The sequence below is a fragment of the Stegostoma tigrinum genome, chromosome 14 (genome assembly GCF_030684315.1).
Source record: "Stegostoma tigrinum isolate sSteTig4 chromosome 14, sSteTig4.hap1, whole genome shotgun sequence".
Classification (NCBI taxonomy): Eukaryota; Metazoa; Chordata; class Chondrichthyes; order Orectolobiformes; family Stegostomatidae; genus Stegostoma; species Stegostoma tigrinum.
In genome coordinates this window covers 43,607,725-43,629,161 of record NC_081367.1, presented here as the reverse complement: position 1 = coordinate 43,629,161, position 21,437 = coordinate 43,607,725, and the positions used below count along the sequence as shown (strand labels likewise).

The window sequence follows — 21,437 nt, the reverse complement described above, 5'->3', positions numbered from 1 at the left end:
ATGATAAAATAACTTTCACCCTTGTTTTCTAGACTTTGAATCTTCAAGTTTATTTATACTGTCTTTCTTCTAAGAGCACCCATTTATCCAGCTTATTCGTGATTGAGTGTGTATATAGATTTGGGGGTTTTGAAAGGGTATTGTTTAAATTATATAGTAGTGGATTATAAATCCTTTTCTTCCTCTGTTATTGTTAAAGTTAATTGTAATATAACAAATAGAGTTATCGTCTGTGCATAACAAAACCTGGTATGAATTACTTTTACCCTGACTAGCAGTCCGTTAGGCAAAATGGCCACTTCGGGGACCTTATTTGGATCTTGTACATTCATAAGTTTTGAGACAGCTTGAGGAACAGTAGGCCAACACTTTTGATGCACTCTTCCCAGTTAAGCTATAACACAATAAAATATTTTAGGAAGTTCTTAAGTAGTTGGACTTTATGTTAGTTGTACTGCTTTTGCTTCCCTTCAGGTGCAATATGAAACTACTTCAACAGGGTATTGTATCATCAGATCAGTGATTTGAAATCCTGTAAGTGGGTTTTTGTAATGATGCAGATTCCACAAGTACAAAGCACAATTAAAAAGCCGTATCTCAGCTGAAGAGCCTGTAGGCATTGCTGATTCTTTAACTCGACAGAAAGGTTTGCAGGGTAAGGAGAGAATGAAGATAAAATGTAGGGAACGGACCACAATCATAAATCTACTATTTATGCTCAGCAACTTCAATCAGTATTGCCTCAACCATGCTAAGGTTACAGGACAGAGGTCAAAGTGAGGGGGGAAAAAAAGGGAGGAGTGCTCATCTGATTTTCTTCTTGTTAATTTAAAATGGAAGGGAAGTCAGTTGGATCATACTTGGACCTTGAAATAATTTCCGCTACCCTGCAGAATTTTTTTCTTGTCGTCTGTCCGGGGCAATGCTAATTTCAGGTGGTAAAGATAAACGTCTTGTTAACACTTATAGTTTGTAGATCATTAAGGAAATATTTGGATATACCTTTAAAACAGCTGCACAGATGATCAACGAAACATGCATCACAACAAAAAGAGGTATGAATACAACATGATCTTCGGGTATATTGCAAGAATGTAATTGTGTGGCTAATGCTAGTGGAATGATTAACTTCTGAAAAAAGATTCAGGTGAAGTTAACAAAGATGGGGGGGAAGAGCAAATATTTACAATTTTCAAGTACGCTTTGAGAAAAAGCTGATTACAAACTTTTCTTGTACAGTACTTGTGCACTTTAGTATTTACATGATCTCCTCACCTGATAGATTGTCTATTTAATCTGTCAAAAGATCTGATACCAAGCGAGCTTGTGGCTGCTGAAAGATCCTGATCAAAATCTTCAACTACAGAACCCACCTGTGACGTAGTGCAATTAAAATCTGTCAAGTAAAAATACAATAAAAATGTTTCCATCAAAAAATTAATGTTTTGAACACCTCTTCTAATAAAACTTCTCCACAGTTTTGGGTATCATAATTGCAAAATTATATTAATGCATGAAGGGAAATTCAGAGAATTAAGCATAAAGAATGATAATAGTCTAGCGAACATAATGGTTCACATGATGCTGGGAACACATCATCTACAGAATACAGCTTCTTGATTAAATTTGGTTACAGTGTTGGATTGAATGCCGAGAGTTTTGATTGAATGTCTTACAGTGTTGGTAATAAATTTCAGATTCTTATTGTCTTAGGCAATTAGCACTCAATCACTACCTACTGAATTTGCAAAAACAGACTCTGATTCAGCATCTCATTCTCTCACTGTTTCCCTGCATCAGTTATAAGTCCAAAAATGCTATCCTGGATTCTGTCTTGAATACATCAAGGTGGACGGGAAGTTTAGAAAGTTTCTAATCCTGGGTAACTTTGGTTGTGAGACATGAAGTCTTGCTTCTGTTCTGATTTCAGCTGATGGTAATAATGGACAGTCATATCTGAGAATGAAATCTGGCTCAACCGATCAGAAGTTCTATTTTTGCTATTAATTTACCTTGATGGTCAGTCCCTGAAAATATTCACAAGAGGTTGCCAATGTACTTTTAACAAAAGAATATAAATGTTTCGTACAGGAACAAGAAACAATGTCACGTTATAAATAACTCTTTGAAAGTCTTATTACAAATACCAGAAATAAACATTCAATCCTTTTACTCTCAAAAACAATGTTCCCTCTAAGCTGTGCAGTTGCAAGCACATGCAACTGCACCAAGGCTCCATGTTCCAGAAGTTGCCTCCATGCATCGTTTTCCCAGAAAGAAAATGAGAGGGAACGCCACTCAATACCAACTTTACAGGCACTAAAAGCTCAGTGAAAAGACACCCCGTCCCCACTTTAAATTTTCTTGTTCAGTTGGCATGGCTGTACTCAGCTTCTTTTTAGCAAGATTCTTCATTTGCTTGTTTCTATTTTCTTTAGTTAATGTCTCTTCCTGACACCCTTAAGCAAACTGCTAACTCAGCTCACTTGTTTCTCAACATAAGTTCTTTAAAGTTATGACTTGCAGTTTTCTGCTTCTGGCATTTTTCTCTAAACCACTCAGTTATCCCCTTAGCCCCAACTTGCTTTGAATTCTATTTCAGCGGTTAAGGACTTCTGCTCTCTGACTGAAGTGGGAAATTGCGTCTCACTAACTTGATTAAGCTTTTTTGAAGACATGACAAAGAAGATTGATGAACACAGAGTGGTAGACGTCTACACGGACTTCAGTAAAGTGTTGATGATCGTTCTGCATGGTAGAGTCGTTGGTAACGCCAGATCACATGGGATCCAGGGGAGCTAGCCAAATGGATATAAAATTGGCTTGAAGGTAGGGTGGTGAAGAGATGTTTTATGGACCGGAGACCTGTGGCCAACGGTGTTCTGCAGGGTTTGGAGCTGGGTTCACTGCTTTTTGTTATTTGTATAAATTATTTCAATGTGAATGTAGGAGGTACGGTTAGTAAGATTGTAAATGATACCAAAATAGATGATGTTGTTCACAGTGAAGAAAAAGATTTTCTCAGCATTCAATAGGACCTTGATCAGATGGGAAATGGGCCAAGGAGTGCCAGACAGAGGTTAGTTTAGATAACTACTGGGTGTTGCATTTTGGAAAGTCAAACCTGGCAGGAATTATGTTAGGGCGTTGGGGAGTGTTGCCAAGCATAGATCTAGGTGCAGATGCATAGTTCCTTGAAAATGGAGTCACAGGTGGACAGGATGGTGAAGAAGGCATTTGGCATGCTTGCCTTTGTTAGTCATAACTTTGAGAATAGGAATTAGAATGTCATGTTTGGGCTGTACAGGACATTGGTCAGGCTACTTTTGGAAAACTGCACAATTATGGTTACCCTTGTAGCTTTCCTAGGTTAGACTTGAAAGGGTGCAGAAAAAAATTACAAGGATGTTGCTGGGACTGGAGCATTTGAGCTATAGGGAGAGGCTGAATAGGCTGGAGCTTTTTCCCTTTGAGTGTTGGAGACTGAAGGGTAACCTTAGAGGGGCACAGATTGGGTGAATAGCCACGGTCTTTTTCCTGGGGTGGGGGAGTCCAAAATTAGAGGGCATAGGTTTAAGGTGAGAGGGCAAAGATTTAAAAGGGACCCAATGGGCAACATTTTCATGCAGAGGGTGGTGAGTGTATGGAATGAGCTGCTGGAGGAAGTGGTGGAGGCTGGTACAATCACAACTCTTAAAAGGCATCTGGATGATTTTATGAATTGAAAGGGTTTAGAATGATATAGAGCCATACAGCACGGAATCAGACCCTTTGGTTCAACCAGTCCATACCAACCATAGTTCCTAGATTAAAGTAGTCTCATCCACCTGACCTTGGTCCATATTCCTCTAAACCTTTCCTATTCATGTACTTATCTAAACGTCTTTTAAACATTCTAACTGTACCCGCATCCACCACTTCCTAGAAGTTCATTCCACACACGAACCACCCTCCATGTAAAACAAAAAATTGCCCCTCATGTTTTTTAAGTCCCTCTCCCCTCAACTTAAAAATGTCCCCTAGCCTTGAAATCTCCCATCCTAAGGAAAAGACACCTACCATTAACCATACGTATACCCTATTATGATTTTGAAAATCTCCATAAGGTCACCAGTTTGAAGGGAAACGTGCACATGCTGTTGTTTCAAACCATCAACTGCCCTCGTCCTCTAGGTGATGGAGGTCACAGGTGTAGAAGCTATTGCTGAAGAAGGCTTGGTGAATTACTGCAGTGCATCTTGTCAACAGGTACACACTACTGTCACTTGACAGTGGAGAGAATAAATGTTTACAGTAGATGGGGCGATGATCAAGTGAGCTCTGTTCTGGATAGTGGCATGTGTTGTTGGAGCAATACTCTACAGGCAAGTACAAAGTATTCCACAACACTCCTGACATGTGCAATATAGTCAGTGGGCAGGCATTGGGGAATCAGGAAGTGAGTCACTGCAGAATTCCCAGATTCAGATTGTTCTTGAAACTATTATTTATATGACTGGTCCAGCTCAGTTTCTGGTCAATACTAACTCCCAAAATGTTGGTGGTGACCAAAGTAATATCATTAGAAGTTTAGGAGCGATGATTAGACTCCCTCTTCTTGGAGATGGCTCATTGCCTGACATTTATGTAGTACATATGTTACTTTGTATGGATCTGCCCAAGCCTGGATGTTATCTAGGATTTAGTACATACAATCACAGACTGCTTTTGTAACTGAGGAATTATGATCAGTACCAAACAACGTGCAATCATCAGTGAATACCTCCTCTTCTGACCTTATGTTGGAAGCAAATTCAGTGACAAACCAACTGAAGATGTTTGTTTAGGCCTATGACAGACCTGAGAAACATCTGCACTAATATCCTTGGGCTGAAGTGATTAGCCTTCAGCAATTTTGACTACCCTCTGTCTCACCATGCAATCATCAGCAGGTATCCCCATCTCCAATCCAACAACGCCACAGTCTCAGCCAATTAACCAGTTATGCAAATCTATGTTTAAAAAAAAGCCCCTCATGTCATTTTAAACTCTTCGTTCTCGTGTTATCTTTTTTGTTGCTACCCATGTGGCTCCTCAGTATTCCAGCCTCCATACAATAACTCTATCCTCAGGCAGAAGATACAGAAGCTTGAGCACACACACAAGCAGATTCAGGAACAGTTTTTTCTCGGCCGTTATTAGACTGATGAATGGACTCGCTAGCCTCAAAAATGCTGATCTTGCTCATGGTGATCTTGCCTAGTGCATGCCGTGTGCAATGTAACCTGTGTGCCTTAAAACCGTTGATCTGTACATCCTTGCTTACTACAATCTGCCTGCACTGCTCATAAACAAAGCTTTTCACTGTACTCTGGCAGACACGACAATAAATCAATCTATTAATTGCCTTGTCCACTGTTTTGCGAGTCGTTTCATACTACTATTAACATGACCACTTCACCTCTAGAAGCCTGGGTTTGTAAATTTCCCTCGCCTTAATGGCCCAAAATGCTTCCCATGCAGATGCCAGAATGACAGTGATCTCCAATAACCCTTCCTCTCAGAGTTATGAGTCGTCTCTTATTCTATATGAGGTCCCACTAATTTATCTAGAATTGTCCCTCAATAATGTAATCACTTCCTCAATGACTTAGTGCAATTAAACACATCCCCAGATCTGAATTACCCACTATCACCTGGACCAGCTAGGTAGCCCCCAGTTATTATTGCTCAAACTTCTGGGAATAGTCATGGCTACCAAACCGGGGTGACTCAGATGGACAGCTGACTTACCATAGCCCACTGCACTCCACAGTGATCTTTCCACAGCACACTGAGTGTCCTACTTATAAATCCTGGACTGGTTTTACTTGACCTGCAAAACTGACTATGGCCATTCTCTGGACTATATGGACACACACACGGATCACCAGATTCTGGCAGGACCGATCAGCCAGTCCCCTGAAGTGGACCTGGAAAAATTCTTCAAATCACTATAATGGCACCCCAGACTAGCTATGGTTCTCCTTCATCTCGCTAAGATTAGATTAGATTAGATTAGATTAGATTAGATTCTCTACAGTGTGGAAACAGGCCCTTCGGCCCAACATGTCAACACCGCCCCTTGAAGCATCCCACCCAGACTCATCCATTATAACCCACATACCCCTGAACACTATGGGCAACTTAGCATGGCCAATCCATCTAGCCTGCACATCTTTGGACTGTGGGAGGAAACCGGAGTACCTGGAGAAAACCCACGCAGACACGGGGAGAATGTGCAAACTCCACACAGACAGTAACCCGAGGCTGGAATCGAACCCGGGTCTCCGGTGCTGTGAGGCTGCAGTGCTAACCACTGACCCACTGTGCCGCCCGAAAGGACTACTCTTCTTTGATGTTCACACAAGAAACACTTGTATTTGCTGCTAAGCTGCTGGAACATAACTGCAATGTGAAGTTGATGCAGCACAGTGCGATAGAAGTGACGCATCCATCCCAGTGACTGTTCAGTGTTCCCCACATTGACAAGCTGCCTGCTTACACAATTCAGATTACTGAGTTTCTTTTTGATTTGACAAGGTCCAGTGAATCTTGCTTTTCATGGTTTGCCAAAGACTGGTAACAATAATACCTTGATTTCAGCAACAAAATCTTGAATTTAGGCTTTTTTTCCTGCTCTTGTTTTTAATTTATTTGTTGAGCACTTATCCAATGCTTTTTGGGTTTCTCTCAGATATTTGATACAGAGGTCAAAAGTGTAGCCTCCGAGCTTTGGTTTATAAAGTTTTATTTTATTCCGATTCAATTTCTGAGTCGGATGTTTGGTATAATTCTCTCTACTCAGGGTCCATTTGTTGTATTTCTACTGAAGAAGATGATAGAAAATGAGACAGAAATGTTGAAACTCTTTCTGATCCTTTTTATTTACATGTTTAAAAGTAATGTCATTTCTCTTTCTCATCAATCCCTCTAGTTCCTGCCTAATTCCATGTGCTGAAGATCAAGTCTTAATAAACAAGAAATAATGTTTTCTCTTACTTCAGGACCTGAAACCACTGATCCTATACTATTGATTTTTCTCTTGAATATTCCACATAAGTCTGATTAGGTTTTTTCTTATGATTCTAAATTTGAATTGACATGCCTCAGAGACAAGGTCCTAAACAGTGAGTATTGTTTTTTTTCATTTTCATGCTCTGCAGATTGTGACAAACTGATATACACATTCATAGCTGTACCTGTCAAAACATTCTATTACGCTAAGATACAAAATTCATTTTCACCTTCCCAACTATCTTTACAAATTTGTGAAAAATCTTTCTACTCCATCCACTGTAAATTTTGGCACTCAATGTAGTTTTCTAGTTGTACCTAAACTGTCAATGGAATCAGAAATGTTATCTTTCTCTTCACTTCTTCTGAGTTTTTCTTGTTCCAAGCCAAGCTCTCTGATTTCTCAAGAGATAGTAGGAACTGCCAATGCTGGAGTCTGAGATAACAAGATGTGAAGCTGGATGAACACAGACCTGAAGTTTCAGGTCTGGACCCTTCTTCAGATTTTCTGTTTTTCTGAAGAAGGGTCCAGACCTGAAATGTCGGCTTTCCTGCTCCTCTGATGCTGCCTGGCCTGCTGTGTTCATGCAGCTCTACACCTTGTTATCTGTGATTTCTCCCTACCTTTGAAGAAGCCTTTGTAATTCTATTTGCCTTTCAACTTCGCTTTATTCTTCTTTCTTTTTTACCTCAAGTCTTTTCATTTCTGATTGAATCTCAGCCAATAAGCAGTGACATTTCAACTTCAGGTTTCCCTCTTCTTAGTTCTAAATGGTGCATATTTACAGCTAGCTTTTATTTCTACCTTGAACTTACCTGCTAACTCTCTCAGTTTAGTTTTAGTCAAATATTTCAAATAATTCAGTGTTATGTCTTTTAATCCTCTCCCCCTCAAAACATTTGTAACATTCAAAGTCATTTTGAAAGGCCAAGAGCGTAAAAACTTTTCCACAACACTCCTGTTTCAAATACTGATGACTTTAAAAAGGTTCACGGATCTTACTTAAATTCAATGAAAACTGATCCTGCAGATATTTTGTTATGATTCCAGTGATGGAAATACTGGCTAAATTACAGAGTGAAAACTGAGTTGACAGATTGTAAGTTTATTTTTTGCTGTTGGTTACTTTGGTAATTAATTTCTTGCACATGCACGTAAATCTGCAAATATACTTTAACAAAAGCAGGCACCTTTATTACACAAAAACCCCAAAACTTTATACATGTAAGCATAGAAGACAATTTGCAAAGATCTTAACATAAACAACTCAACAAAATCTCAGCCAGTTTCCTACCAATATCCACAGAAATATCACTCCTCTCTCAACACTTTGAATTTCTTACTTAACTAACTCTTCTTGGTTCTCCTTGCATTACTGAAATAGTTTTACAACTTCTTTCCAGGTCTGTTGACATGAACCCTTTCTCAATTATGATGGCTCAAACCTCTTTTCAGTTCTAACAATGTGAACAGTTCGACACAAACTCACTGGACTTCTGGACACGGACAATATGAAGGTGGGTCACATTGTGGACAGTGCGGAGGGCTGTTCTAGGTGACAAAGGGACATTGACAGGATGCAGAGCTGGGCTGAGAAGTGGCAGATGGAGTTTATCCCTGAAAAGTATGAGGTGATTCATTTTCGAAGGACAAACTTGAAAGCAGATAACAGGGTTAACAGAAAGATTCTTGGCAGTGTGGAGGAGCAGAGAGATCTTGGGGTTCATGTTCACAGTTCCCTGAAAGCTGACACCCAGGTGGATAGAGTTGTTAAGAAGGCGTGTGGTGTGTTAGCTTTCATTAATACAGGGACTGAGTTCAAGAGCCTTGAACTTATACTCCAGCTATACAAAAGCCTGGTTCGGCCACATCTGGAGTATTGTGTCCAGTTCTGGTTGCCTCATTACAGGAATGATGTGGAGATGTTGGAAAAGATGCCGAGGATATTTACCAGGATGTTGCCTGAAGTGGACGGAAGGTCTGACGAGAAAAGGTTGAGAGCGCTAGGGCTTTTCTCTTTATAAGATTGAGAGGTGACTTGATAGAGGTGTACAAAATGATCAGAGGTATAGATAGAGTGGACAGCCAGAGACTTTTTCCTATGGTGGAAGTAGCTATTACGAGGGGACATAGTTTTAGTTTTAAAGTGAGTAGAGGTAGATACAGGGGAAACGTCAGAGTAGGTTCTTTACTCAGAGTGGTAGGGGCGTGGAATGCATTGCCGGAGAGGGTAGTAGAATCAGCCTCATTAGGGGCATTTAAGCAGCTATTAGTTAGGTATATGGATGATGGTATAAGGGAGGGGTGGAAGTTATATAGACTTTAGGATTAGGGTAAAAGTTTGGCACAACGTCACAGGCCGAAGGGCCTATACTGTGCTGTACTGTTCTATGTTCTGCCCGGCTAAACTGAATTGAAAACTTGATTCAACTGCCAGGAAGAAAATTGTTCTCCTGTCTGAACTAAACTCCTGATTCTTTTGAACTGAAGTAAAAAACTGAACTAAAGGTCGCTGATCTGTTTTCTCTCTCCATCATAAACTCAGCAGTAAAAACACTTCATCCATTAACACCATAATTGTTCGACTAGGCATTTATGCTTTCTTAGCAATTATGTCTCTATTTCACTGTTCATAAAACCTCTTAAAGAAGTTACTTTCATATAATTGAAACCACACATCGGTCTCTATTTTAAGAAACCAAATCTCAAATGACAACATTATATGTTAGATGAAAACCAGAAGAGCTGTGGATGCTGTAAATCAGGAACAAAAACAAAGTTGGTGGAAAAGCTCAGCAGGTCTGGTAACATCTGCGGAGGCGAAAACAAAGTTAACATTTCGGGTCCGGTGACCCTTTCTCATTACATGTTGGACAACTTTTATCACAGCTAAGAAAGCAATGTGAGCCACAGAGGCTAGAAGCTCGTAGGTCAGAGCAAAAGTGAATGAATGGGTGCTAAGAAAGTGATGCGAGGTGGACAGAGACTGGCAGCTTCTAAGTGCAAGATGAATGAGCGCTAAGAAAGTAAGCCAAGAACAATAAGAAGCATCCTGTGTAGATGGATGGGATGCATGTAAGTCTTTGCTACAAAGTGACCTGGCAGAACATGCATATTGTAGCCACCCTTGAGCTCAAATATAAAGTGATGATGAACTGGTGTGAAGACTGATCTGACAGCAGGCATGATGATGTGGTGAGGTGGGTTTTTAAGGTGGCTGATTTGAGTGGACAAAGGGTCGAAGAAGATAATGCCTTTGGAGAATGCAATAACATCTTGCTACATTATAACTAAACATGGCTATCAGGTACCAGTTGTGACTTAAATATCACCAATTTACACCCTCTAGTTTTTTAGGGTATGACAGGAAAACTGGAAATTTCATAGAAAAAGGAGGCGACAGCAAAATGCCAATTTCACTGTATTAGTAATTGAGAGCCATTGGCCACAGGTCCCTCTACCATTGACACTCAGGAGCAGAAATATGTACCATCTCTAGGATGAACTGTAGAAATGCAGAAATCTTGAGAGGAAAATTGCGAAGTATTTCTTGATATGGAAATTCTGACCGTTGTCATTCTTATTGTATTTTTCCATCTTTCGCCATTGCTTACACCAGTCTAAGGAGGGGAATTCCAATCAATACATATCTACAAGTTCCACTTAATCTGTATCTCATTTGGCATTAAATAATAAACATTCCGCTTCTTGGAATTTTAAACAATCGAATGGATTTTTGACTTACTGACAGGAGAGGTGCCAAAGCCGGAATTACTTCCTCTACTTCCACTTCGAGTAGGTGGTCGAGAGCTTTGACAAGAATAGAGGTTGCTGACAGTGCTGGGGCTTCTACTTTCATGTTTATTTGGTGCAGTTTCCAACCTATAAAATATATAGAAAGTAATATAAATGATAATGAAATTGATAAATGTTGTGTATGTGTAATATAAAAACTGCACGCAATGAAAAAGTGCTTACAAGTGTACAGAAATTAAAATTAAGCAGTTGTTCAATTGATAAGTACATAAAATGGTACAGCAAGTTATGTTTATTTAATGTCTTTACATTTTAAAAATGATTTTCTGTGTTATTCTTCTTGGATTTGCTTTCTTATTTCTTTCCTTCAGGGCTAGGTAACCATAACAACGGAGTATAATTTTGCCTGTTTCAAACTGTTTGAAATTATATAATTTTACCAATACATGCATGTGAATTAAATGATGCATTATTGAATGGATAATGATTTGTTCTGCATCTGATGTGATTAAATTTTACAGTTCACATAAACGTTAAATAGCAATCTAAAAAGTATTTTTCATTTTTATTATGGTACTGCAATGCCTGAATCATATAAAAATTCACATTGCTAGGTGTTAGAAGTAGATTGTTGCAGTTGGGTGTTCTAAATTAAAACTGTCAACACACAACTATTTTTATTATACATTACAAATTATAAAATGCTGTATATTAAGTATTCTACCAAATAATGTTATCGTGAAAGAAAACAAAGTAATTTTACATTCCTACATTCAGTGTTTTTCAGACTACTCACAATGTGTAACCGACTCTGTGCATGCTCGGCGTAACTGGTCGTCGGAGAGGTTCATCAACACTTGCATTCAAAAGTGCCATTGGCTTTCTCTTGGCCTTCATTGTGTTTGTCATTATCTGCCAAATAATAGAAAACCCCTTGTAATAATGTGAGAGTGCACATTTTTCACATTATTGTATTATGATAATGTGGAATCTCACGACATCTGTTTGAAATTCACGTAATTTCTCAGTTATCAACTGTTGCCAAGAAGCTAGGAGATTTCTACACATATGTAGTCAATGAAAGTTTATTTAATAATTTATATATTTAGAAAATAGTATTTAATACACTAAAATATTTTATTGAGCAACAATACAATTTTCTCAAACTGTCCTAAATTTTGGATTCTGATATTCTGAAATATTCTGATATTTCAGATCCAAAATTCAAAGAAGGCTCTTAATGGGATACACCTGTAAATGAATGTTAATATTAACTGTTAGTTTTAAATAGTCAATTATTTTCCCCCAATGTAAAATACATTCCATTCCAAAATAATTAGTATTGTTACAGGAGAAAAAGTCTGTGTCAGCATGGTAATCTAGCTAAATGGTACACAAGAACTTTCTATTGCTTTGAAACTAAATTGTTCCCCTTTCAAAAGCTGTTTTTTTTAAAGAGATATGTCTCACAAATATCCTAACCCAAAAATCATAGTTTCATTTCACTCCTGTGAATGACAGTACAAATGAATCATCAGTTAATACCCACCACCTGAACACAACCGAATACTCAAATCATTCTACAATGAGCAACTGATGCCATACTCAGGCCAAATAAAGCTGCTTGTTGGCATGGCTGCAACACTGGTGACGAGGAATTGCTTTAGCCTGATTGAAAGTAGTTTTCAATTATAATTGGTGTTATGTTCTTTGCTCTGTGATACAGTCCAGCAATATGTTCTTCAAGTGGAAATATTAAAGGTTCTTTTATAAAGGAGCTTCTTGAAATGCTGCTGCTGGGCTAACATTTCAGTCTACATATAGCCAATCATATCAGTTCTGAGAGATACCACATCAATGGACATTTCTTCGGGACCAGTTCTAAAACAACATTTAATTAATCTGAATTTAATTTACAAGACTGTGGAAATTCAGCTAACATGACAATGGTTTGTTTTCTTGCTCAAGCTAGTAGTTTTTCTATGCTAGGAATTGCATCGAGAATAGTCTCTAAAATAGCATCTTCAACTAAGAATGACAAAGTATGGTTTCACTGTGTTTGACCTGCAACATGCTCATCCTAGATGAACTTGGCAGCAGGTTAAATGGTCAGCTCCACAAACATGCTGCTAACCGAGTCTGCAAGGGCATCAGACTTGACTAATAGAATTTGTAATGAAGGATATTTAGGGTGGAATTTTCCCAATTTCAGTTAAAATGTTTTGTCAAGAGAGACGCCCAGTCTGCCACAGCTCAGAGTGACTTCACCTTATTAACAACACAACTGAGCTCTTTGGCATCATTCTTGTGGAATCATGTAGCAGGAGAGGCAGAAGTTCTTAATACTGCCAGGATCTTTTGGCATTAATGCAGTTGGCATTACAATTAAAATCCAAATGCACATTTTAGATGCTGCACACCAGAAACTCTCAATCATACTGTGGTGTTCCACCATCATTGCTGAATATATGACTCCGAAAAGAAAGCTCACAATCTGCTTAGCAGACAGATACCTGGAGAATGGGGTTGTGGACAGGAAGGAAATCCTTTATCCAGTTGACTGCTACAGAAGGCTGTATCATGAAACACAGCCAACTCAGACCCAGATTCTGGGTTCGCTCAATGCTGTGACTAAGGAGGAAAGGAATGCCTGGCAGTGGAGAAGAAAATCACTGATTTTGTGTACTCTGCAAGGGTAAGTGCCAGTGTCTTCTCTTGGCTTTCTCACACTCACAGGATCACCTTCACTCTTAATGCTACTACAATACATGCATCTTACCAAGGTTACGAATTAAAACTCTCACTGTTATATACACTATGTCCACTCAATGGCTCTTGCTCTCTCATCTTCCTAAACTACTCACACTTTTTGCCCTCTGTGCTTCCTATTCACTCACTGGGCATGTCACCACTTCTCCTGCTCCTGTATCACCATTAACTGCACTTGAGTCACTTCTATCTGATCAATTCCACTCTTTGTCTCATTTCAGGAAAAACTGGCTCACAACAGGACCAAGAGAGTCAAGACTGGTGGGGGAATGTTAGGCATCAGGAAATGAGGATCTCACTCCTTATGAGGAAAAAAAACTTTAGAACTGGCTAGAGAATAAAACTGTTCGCATGGGGAATGGAGTGACCTCAATGGCCAACCAACACAGAATGTGTTGTGCTGCTTTCCCATTTACACCAGTACTAACTCATTCCTAATCTACATTCCTTTTTCATCACATTTACACAACTAATTCCCTACCCTCCTGCGCAGGTACTAGCAGCACCCAGTAAACCTCTGGCAAGAAGAGGCCAGCACTGGAGTTCCTCAACTCCACCTCTAAGGAAGAAGGATGGATTGCAAACATTTCACCTAAATCTTCCACCACCTCAGAGACATTAATCTTGATGGGTTCTGTATTTAGATTAGACTCAGGAGCACAATCTGATAGGCACATCACTGAGATGTCTTTGCAGCTGGTCAAAGTAGTAATGCCCCAGGCATGTCATAAGACAGCCAGAAAGCATACACCTGTGCAGTCCCAGGCAGTTCACAATCTCAGTCTTGGCCAATAAGGACTTTGTGAAAATGCACAGAGGTGCAAAGGAACAAAGATAGGTTTGTCAGAGGTAGTCAGTAAATTGGACTGAAGAATGGAAGATTCCACCAATATTATCAGTAATGTAGTAGCTTCAGCAAACATGTGTTTGGCTGTTTCCTTGGCCATTTGATGACCACCATGGACATCCAAGTCCAAATCACTCAGTGTCTGCTGAACATATGCACAAATTTGCACTCCATGATTCCTGACAGAGATACTCAGCATTACTGGCAAAGTAAAAGGCGAATTTGGGATCAACCTCACTTCAGGTGGCCATTACTTTCAGAATAACAGAGCAGCGTCAGCAAGTACCCAGAGCCTGTTCAGTGCTCTGTACCTTGGCAAGCTACCTGCATGTCTCTTAGTGCTAAAAAGCAATGCGAGCCAGAGAGCCTGGTAGTCTGTAAATGAGCACCAAAGACCCTGTGCATGGAAAGGTAATATGAAGTGTAAAGAGGTGCAAACCTCCAAGTACAGGTAGTTTTCCCATAATATGATAGTTGCATTTTCTGTGACTTCGTGTTATAGAAAATCATGCTATAGAGAAATTGCCTGTACAGCAAAAACTTCACATTATATGAACAGCGTCCACTATTGATCAATCGCGTTACAGCCAATTGACATTAATGAAGCACACTTTACAGCAGAACTACCTGCAAACACAAAGTGACTGGGTGCTAAGAAAGCAAGATGAAAAACATAAGATGCATCCTATAAAGATGCATGAGATGCGGAAGGCTCTATGTGCAAAGCAACCTAATGGACAGATGGAAATTGTAGCTGTCCCTGAGCTCCAAAGTAAATTGGTGAAGGGCTTAAGTGGTGTGAGAATTGGTTTGATGTGGTGAGGCTGGTGGTTTGCCAATGCCAACATGTGTGAATGAAGGCTCAAGAAATTTTCTGAAGGAGGGTCTGGACTCAAAACGTCAACTTTCCTGCTTCTCTGATGCTGCCTGCCTCCTGCGTTCCTCCTGTACCACTCTGTGTTGGTCCAAGAAAGATGTTGTCCATAGAGCAGGCAGGGACATTGCGCTGACGATACAGTAGGTGATGGCTAACACAAGCTGTTAGACTGCTGCCTACTCCAGGTTCTTGTTCTGATTTGCTTGTCAAGAATTTGCATCATCCAGTTTCTTGAGGAATGAGAGGAAAATAATGTAGTGTATAGATTAAACAAGTTGGGACATTAATATAATGAAAACAAATGGAAATAAGATAGCCACTCAATAGTGAGAGTCTGAAATTGCCACTTAAAATCTAAGGGGAAAATTGCAAACAAATTTTCTTGACATCAAGATTCTGATTTTTTTTCCAAATCTTGTTGTATTTTCCCAACTTTCTCGCTTTCTTTCTTCCGACTTGAAGAAGGGGAAAATTTTGCCCTCAGTCTTAGATCTTGGAATATTTTGGGGAAATGTTAATATTGGAAATTTCTTTGATGCTTTTTTTTCCACATCCTTTTCAGATGTAAAAAGTAGAACCATATTGGTGAAAACCTAACCACAATCATTCCAAATTACCATACTCCCTAGATAAAGCATGTGTTAAAGGAAGGTTACTGCTTGAATTTTCAGTGTAAATTCATTAAGTATCTCTAAATTGATGTAATGAAGATGGTTCAGTAAATAAAGTTGGATCAGAAAGTAGAAAATTGGCTAGACAACCGAATAAATGCTCTTTTAACGAGTTGCTACTTTATGAAAACAATCTTCTAGCCATTATGTCCTCAATGTCTACCTTTTGCTTTTATGTTCATTTTTGCTAAAGAGTGTTTGGCCAACTATAATTGTTTTCATTAACACCTAAGAAATAATCTATACCTTAAATATTTTACAATAACTTTCTGCATTCAACTTACAGTGCTTCCTGATGTCTGATAATGAACACCCACCCCTAGATACTCAGCTGTCAGTAGTTTTTCTCCTGATAACTCTCCAGGTTGGGGTTTTAATATTTCAGCCTTGTCCAAGTCGGCTTCCATCGCATGCTGGTCATCCTGTTATTGAAATTTTAATAAATTATTGAAGTAAAAAAAAAACTTAGATTAGATAACAAAAATTATGCTACTTATATTTTCTTGCTCTTGTATTTTTTATTCCAGTTGGAAGCCATGCAACTTTTTAAGGGATTAAAGAACAGAAATGCAGTTTAATATTCTTAGTGTCAAAGTGCCTCCGTCCTATCATTCTGAGTGAATGACTGTCAACAGGCTGAAAGAAAATATGATACAATACCACTCAAGAACAGAAAATCTTCTGATCATTTGTTTTAAGCTTCACATTAATTATGAGGGTAAGTTTTGACCAGACAAATGAGCTGTACTTTCAATACCATCATTACAAAACAACAAAAAAAATCTGCTATGCTCAAATTAAAGGAGTCCAAGTGTCAGTATTGAGTTGACTGTAGTTTCCACTGGTTTATAACAAAATTTGGTGCACATTGGTCATTATGGAATTTGCTATGTTGAATTGCCACATACTGGTAAGAGCTGCAAATATCTTAAAGACTAACTTTGATTCAACTATGGATCTTATGTGTAAAGATTTTCTTGTAATTGATGGGGGGGGGGGGGGACAAAAACATTAGCTTACCTCTTCGAGCCTTACACATCCTCTATGTGTAACAAGAAACAACACTCCAATATAAACTTGCACAAAAATCATATATACATTTATAATGAAAGAATGATCAAGGGTTGCATGCTGTAAGTAACTAACTGTGAAAAATCATGTGAACAGAACTTTTACTTTGAGCAGTTTCTGGAAGAATTTAGCCTTACTTCATCATCATCATCTTCTTCCTCTTCATCATCAGAATCTGATTCTTCAAGCACCTCCTCTGTCAGATGTGCATTTAAAAATTATAGCCATATGTCATTTTGTAAAAAAGACTAAAATGAATTGTCTACTAATTTACAGAAGCTTTGAGAACTAATTATCAGCATCTTACAAGTGGTATTTATTACAGTAACACATAAAACATCAATATGTGTACAAATGCTATTGGTTATCATCTTCAAATCACTAATAGCACCGTCAGAGTATCTTCCCCGCAAGGCTTCTCTTATACACTAACCTGAATTCAGTTGTTTTATAATAAACTCAAGCTGTCTGTTCATCTCAGTGTTCCCTTCTTTAATAAAACACCGCAGTATTTCTTCCATGCCCTAGAATGTGTCAGAAAATGATATAATAAATTAAACTTAAAGAAGTGACAAGAAAGTAAAGATGTTTTCTTCTTTCCCACCCCTCCATAATCATACTTACCATAGCTTTTGCCTCCTCACGTATTGAAGGGATAGCAAGAATGCTGTATAAAGCTCCATTAACATATGGCCTTATCTGAAAGAAGCAGCTGGCATTCAGTTAATTGGCACTTAGTTGAAAAAAAAGTTTTATTGTCCCATAACTAAATGATAATTTCATGGATCTGTTAAAAATATTCATATATTTCGGAACCAAAGATAGATATATTTTGAAAACTTGAAAAGGAACCTGATTTCAACTGTAAGAAGAATGGCTGTTTTTTCCTCCACATCTCTTATTCTCTTTCACCCCAGTAGCAACTTACTAAAACATAAACTGATTTAACACAATTTTCTGTAATGCCCCAAAATGGAATTTAATGAATATTTTAAAAGGGAAGAGTATAAAAGAATAGAGAGAGAACGCAGGCAAATGGGTAAACATGCATAGGGCTGATGCCAGCACAAATGTGATGGACAAAAAGGCTGTCTTATGTATTTCAATCTGCACAATTAATAATGGCATGCTTGCATTTGCCTTGTGTTAATCATCCAAAATACACGTCAATCTTAAACAGAAGCTCTTTGTATAGTAATCTTCTTTAAAATATGAAAAGTGAGGATTCCATAAGAAGAGGCTTGTCAAGGCAGGATTGCTATGTACAGTGAAGGCTGAGATAGATGGATTTGTAATTAGAGGGAAATGAAGGTTATGGGGAAAAGACAGGAAAGTGGAGTTGAGGATTATCAGATCAGCCATAACCTCTTTAGATGGTGAAGCAGACTTGAAGTGCGAAATGGACCTGGTCCTCTGCTATGTCTTATGGTCTTCAGAAGATTACAAGCCATTTCCATCCCATCTCATTGACTTTTTGAGGATAACTTCTTATACATACAGCATCAAAAAAGTTAAGGTACGCTTTATTTTAATTTAAAAATCAGTATTCATTTGACAGATTACATGTTTGTCGTTTGTGTCTTTGATAAATAAATTCAGACAACAGGGCTAATCACCTTGACATAATTACAGTATACTTAATTAAGAAGTAACATGGAAACAAGCCACATACATAAAATAGGTATAAGTTTAAAAAGTCTTGTATCTAGACATGTAACTACAATTTACATAGAAAAAAAATACCATATCCAAATGATGATTCCAATGTACCCTCTCCCCTGGAGCAACAATTGGAAAATTCATAAGCAGTTGCCATTCTACAAAGACTTATGTGTTCCTACAGCTAGTCTATTTAAGTCCCTTCTTGACTCAAGAGTACGCAGACAGTGGCTTTAAAGAGACAAGCCAGTTGAACATAATGCCTCAACATTAACCATAAGCCATGCTACGATAAAACAAACAAAGTAAACTAAATAATTTATAGGAACAGAATAAACACTAAGATTTGTATTACACACTTAGAGATAATACCTCATGATTATCATGACCTAAAAGATCAGATAACACTTTCAATACTCGTCTTGCATCTTCTGCACATTTCTGTTTACCTGAAAAAAGCAAGAAAAGACTTTAGCTGGTTGAAGTATTGAGGCCCTGATTATAGTAATAAACAGGTCTGTTTGATTATTAACATAGATTAATGGTAGTTATCCAAGTTTGTCCCATTTTGATAACACAAGAATCCTGAAGGCACTAAAATTGCTAGAATTATTTTTGTGATGGATTTCTTCACATTTGCAAAGACCATGCAATACCAATACTGTTTCCATCTGTTCATTCGCTATGGCTAGCCGGTAAGATCCCCAGCACCAAGCCCTGAGGAAGCCCACTGAAAACAGACTCCCGGTCTCAGAAAAATCTCTCTGCTATCACTCTCTGCTTCCTTCCTCTCAACAAATTTTGGATTCAACAAGCCACTTTTCCATGGATCCTACAAGCTCTCAGTTTCTTCAGTAATCTGCCAATGATAGAATAATGTGTTATACATGAATCAACAGCTGTGTGTAAAATAATTCCTTACATATCTTAATGGGCTCCATTTTTTGCTCAAATTCACTTTTGAAATGGAGCAATTAACAATTCCCTTTCCGAGATAGTTTGTGCTAGTTGAGAAATCAGCAAGTGGAAGACTGGGCAGGGTGGGGATGGAGGGGTTTCTCTTCTATTGTCTGCCACAGGCCTACATTCACTGAGCAATAAATACTGTCTACGCATTATAAGATTGGCCTTATCAGTAACCTTGTAATCAGCTGTGTAAAGTACAAACTCATGAATGGGTTGAAGGCCATGACTTTTGGACCTGAGAAGTTCCCAGTCTAACTCAGATTACTCTGAAAAAGAGCTCTTAAATATTTCAGCAACAAGTGAAACCAACTGCTTCATGATGTATTTGTGGAGTAGCAACATGACCATTGTTTGCCAGTTAACAGCATTTCACCAATAAGCCAAAAGTATACCTGCTTATCACACAATGAGCAATGTGGTATCTGAATTTACTGTATACCATGGACTTTGCAAGTATCAAATATTTCCTGGCCTCCTTCTTCAGAACTATTCTGATTACCTCGAACTAAATATCAGGAAAACTACCTGAGCAATATTTTGAAGATCATTTTTGTCTCTGAGAACCATTGTACAAGCATACGTGCAAGGAGTCTGCAAGGGGCTTGTTCCACCTAATCTTGAAAAACCTTAGAAACTATTTGGATCTGATTGGTTAAGTTCCTAGGGCACCATATTTAATAGGGATTGGAACACCTAAGAGGTCTGGTATCCGGAACAGCAATTTATCCAGGCATGTACAGAGAATTTAGATAAAATTACTGTAAGGGTGAGTTTAGTGTCAAAAAGTATCATTCAGGTATATTGAGATTTCTATCCCTTCAAAAATGGCAGAAATATTGAAATATTCCACTTTATGCAAAGAATTAAACTAAGCATCAGTAAGTAAAACAACACTGAATTAGATGCATGCAGTGCTTGCATCAATTAAATATGTAAATAAAACCAAGATAACAAGGTGCAGAGCTGGATGAACACAGCAGGCCAAGCAGCATCAGAGGAGGAGGAAAGCTGACGTTTCAGGCCTAGACCCTTCAGAAGGGTCCAGATCCAAAATATCAGCTTTCCTGCTCCTCCGATGCTGCTTGGCCTGCTATGTTCGTCCAGCTGTGCACCTTGTTATCTCAGATTCTCCAGCATTGGCTGTTCCTACTATCTCTGTAAATAAAATCAGTTTTAACGTGATTTAAAATTATATTTTTAATAGAGCTTTTTTTTAAACTGATGAAGTATTAGAATTAATAATAAAATTCTGAGTAGACATCCTAAGAGAAATATTAAGTTATAAACTTCTTTTCAAATTCCAAACTTAATAGTGAAGCAACACGAGAAGTTCCAAAAATGGACTGGTTGGCAACTGCCTTGACCTGGGAACTTGTGTGGTCCTTCTGGCAGCACCATCTTTGAGATTGGCCGCTATTTCAGTTGCCTAAGAATGAGGCATTGTTTGTATTTGTGCATGCCTGCTCTTTGCACCATCAAGTGTAGGCATCTGCAGCTGACAAACAAATCCAGCAAAATGTGCATAAGACACCAGGCTATGTTGCAAGAAGTGTACTGATAAACTTTTTGATTACATGAAGTGAATTCTAAGCCAATAGACTGCTTATATTCTTGAAAAAGTAATAAGAGCAACAAACGTTTGCAATGAATTCTACCAAATTTCAGAACATTTCAAAAAATAACTAAGGGAGAAACAAAGCATGCCACACTGATATTATGGTTGGTTTAAAAAAAAATCAAACTTGATAGATACTTTGACTGGGCCAATTCCTTATGTAGCAAATC

The 21,437-nt window shown here is 38.4% G+C and overlaps 1 protein-coding gene across 6 annotated transcripts in view; it reads right to left on the bottom strand.

Moving 5' to 3' along the window:
• Nucleotides 1-21,437, bottom strand: part of LOC125457741 (lisH domain-containing protein ARMC9) — a 117,169-nt gene that overhangs the window by 6,031 nt on the left and 89,701 nt on the right. For 3 of the 6 annotated variants that reach the window (XM_059651109.1, XM_059651108.1, XM_059651110.1), the window contains 8 exons: nucleotides 19,059-19,135; nucleotides 17,652-17,726; nucleotides 17,461-17,551; nucleotides 17,165-17,223; nucleotides 16,241-16,378; nucleotides 11,589-11,704; nucleotides 10,782-10,918; nucleotides 1,276-1,396 (listed from right to left, as the gene is read on the bottom strand). In XM_059651109.1, coding sequence (XP_059507092.1) covers nucleotides 1,276-1,396; nucleotides 10,782-10,918; nucleotides 11,589-11,704; nucleotides 16,241-16,378; nucleotides 17,165-17,223; nucleotides 17,461-17,551; nucleotides 17,652-17,726; nucleotides 19,059-19,135 — 814 coding nt within the window. Of the gene's footprint in view, nucleotides 1-1,275; nucleotides 1,397-10,781; nucleotides 10,919-11,584; nucleotides 11,705-16,240; nucleotides 16,379-17,164; nucleotides 17,224-17,460; nucleotides 17,552-17,651; nucleotides 17,727-19,058; nucleotides 19,136-21,437 lie in introns of those variants that run through there. The other 3 variants (XM_059651111.1, XM_059651112.1, XM_059651113.1) reach the window with 2 other exon arrangements.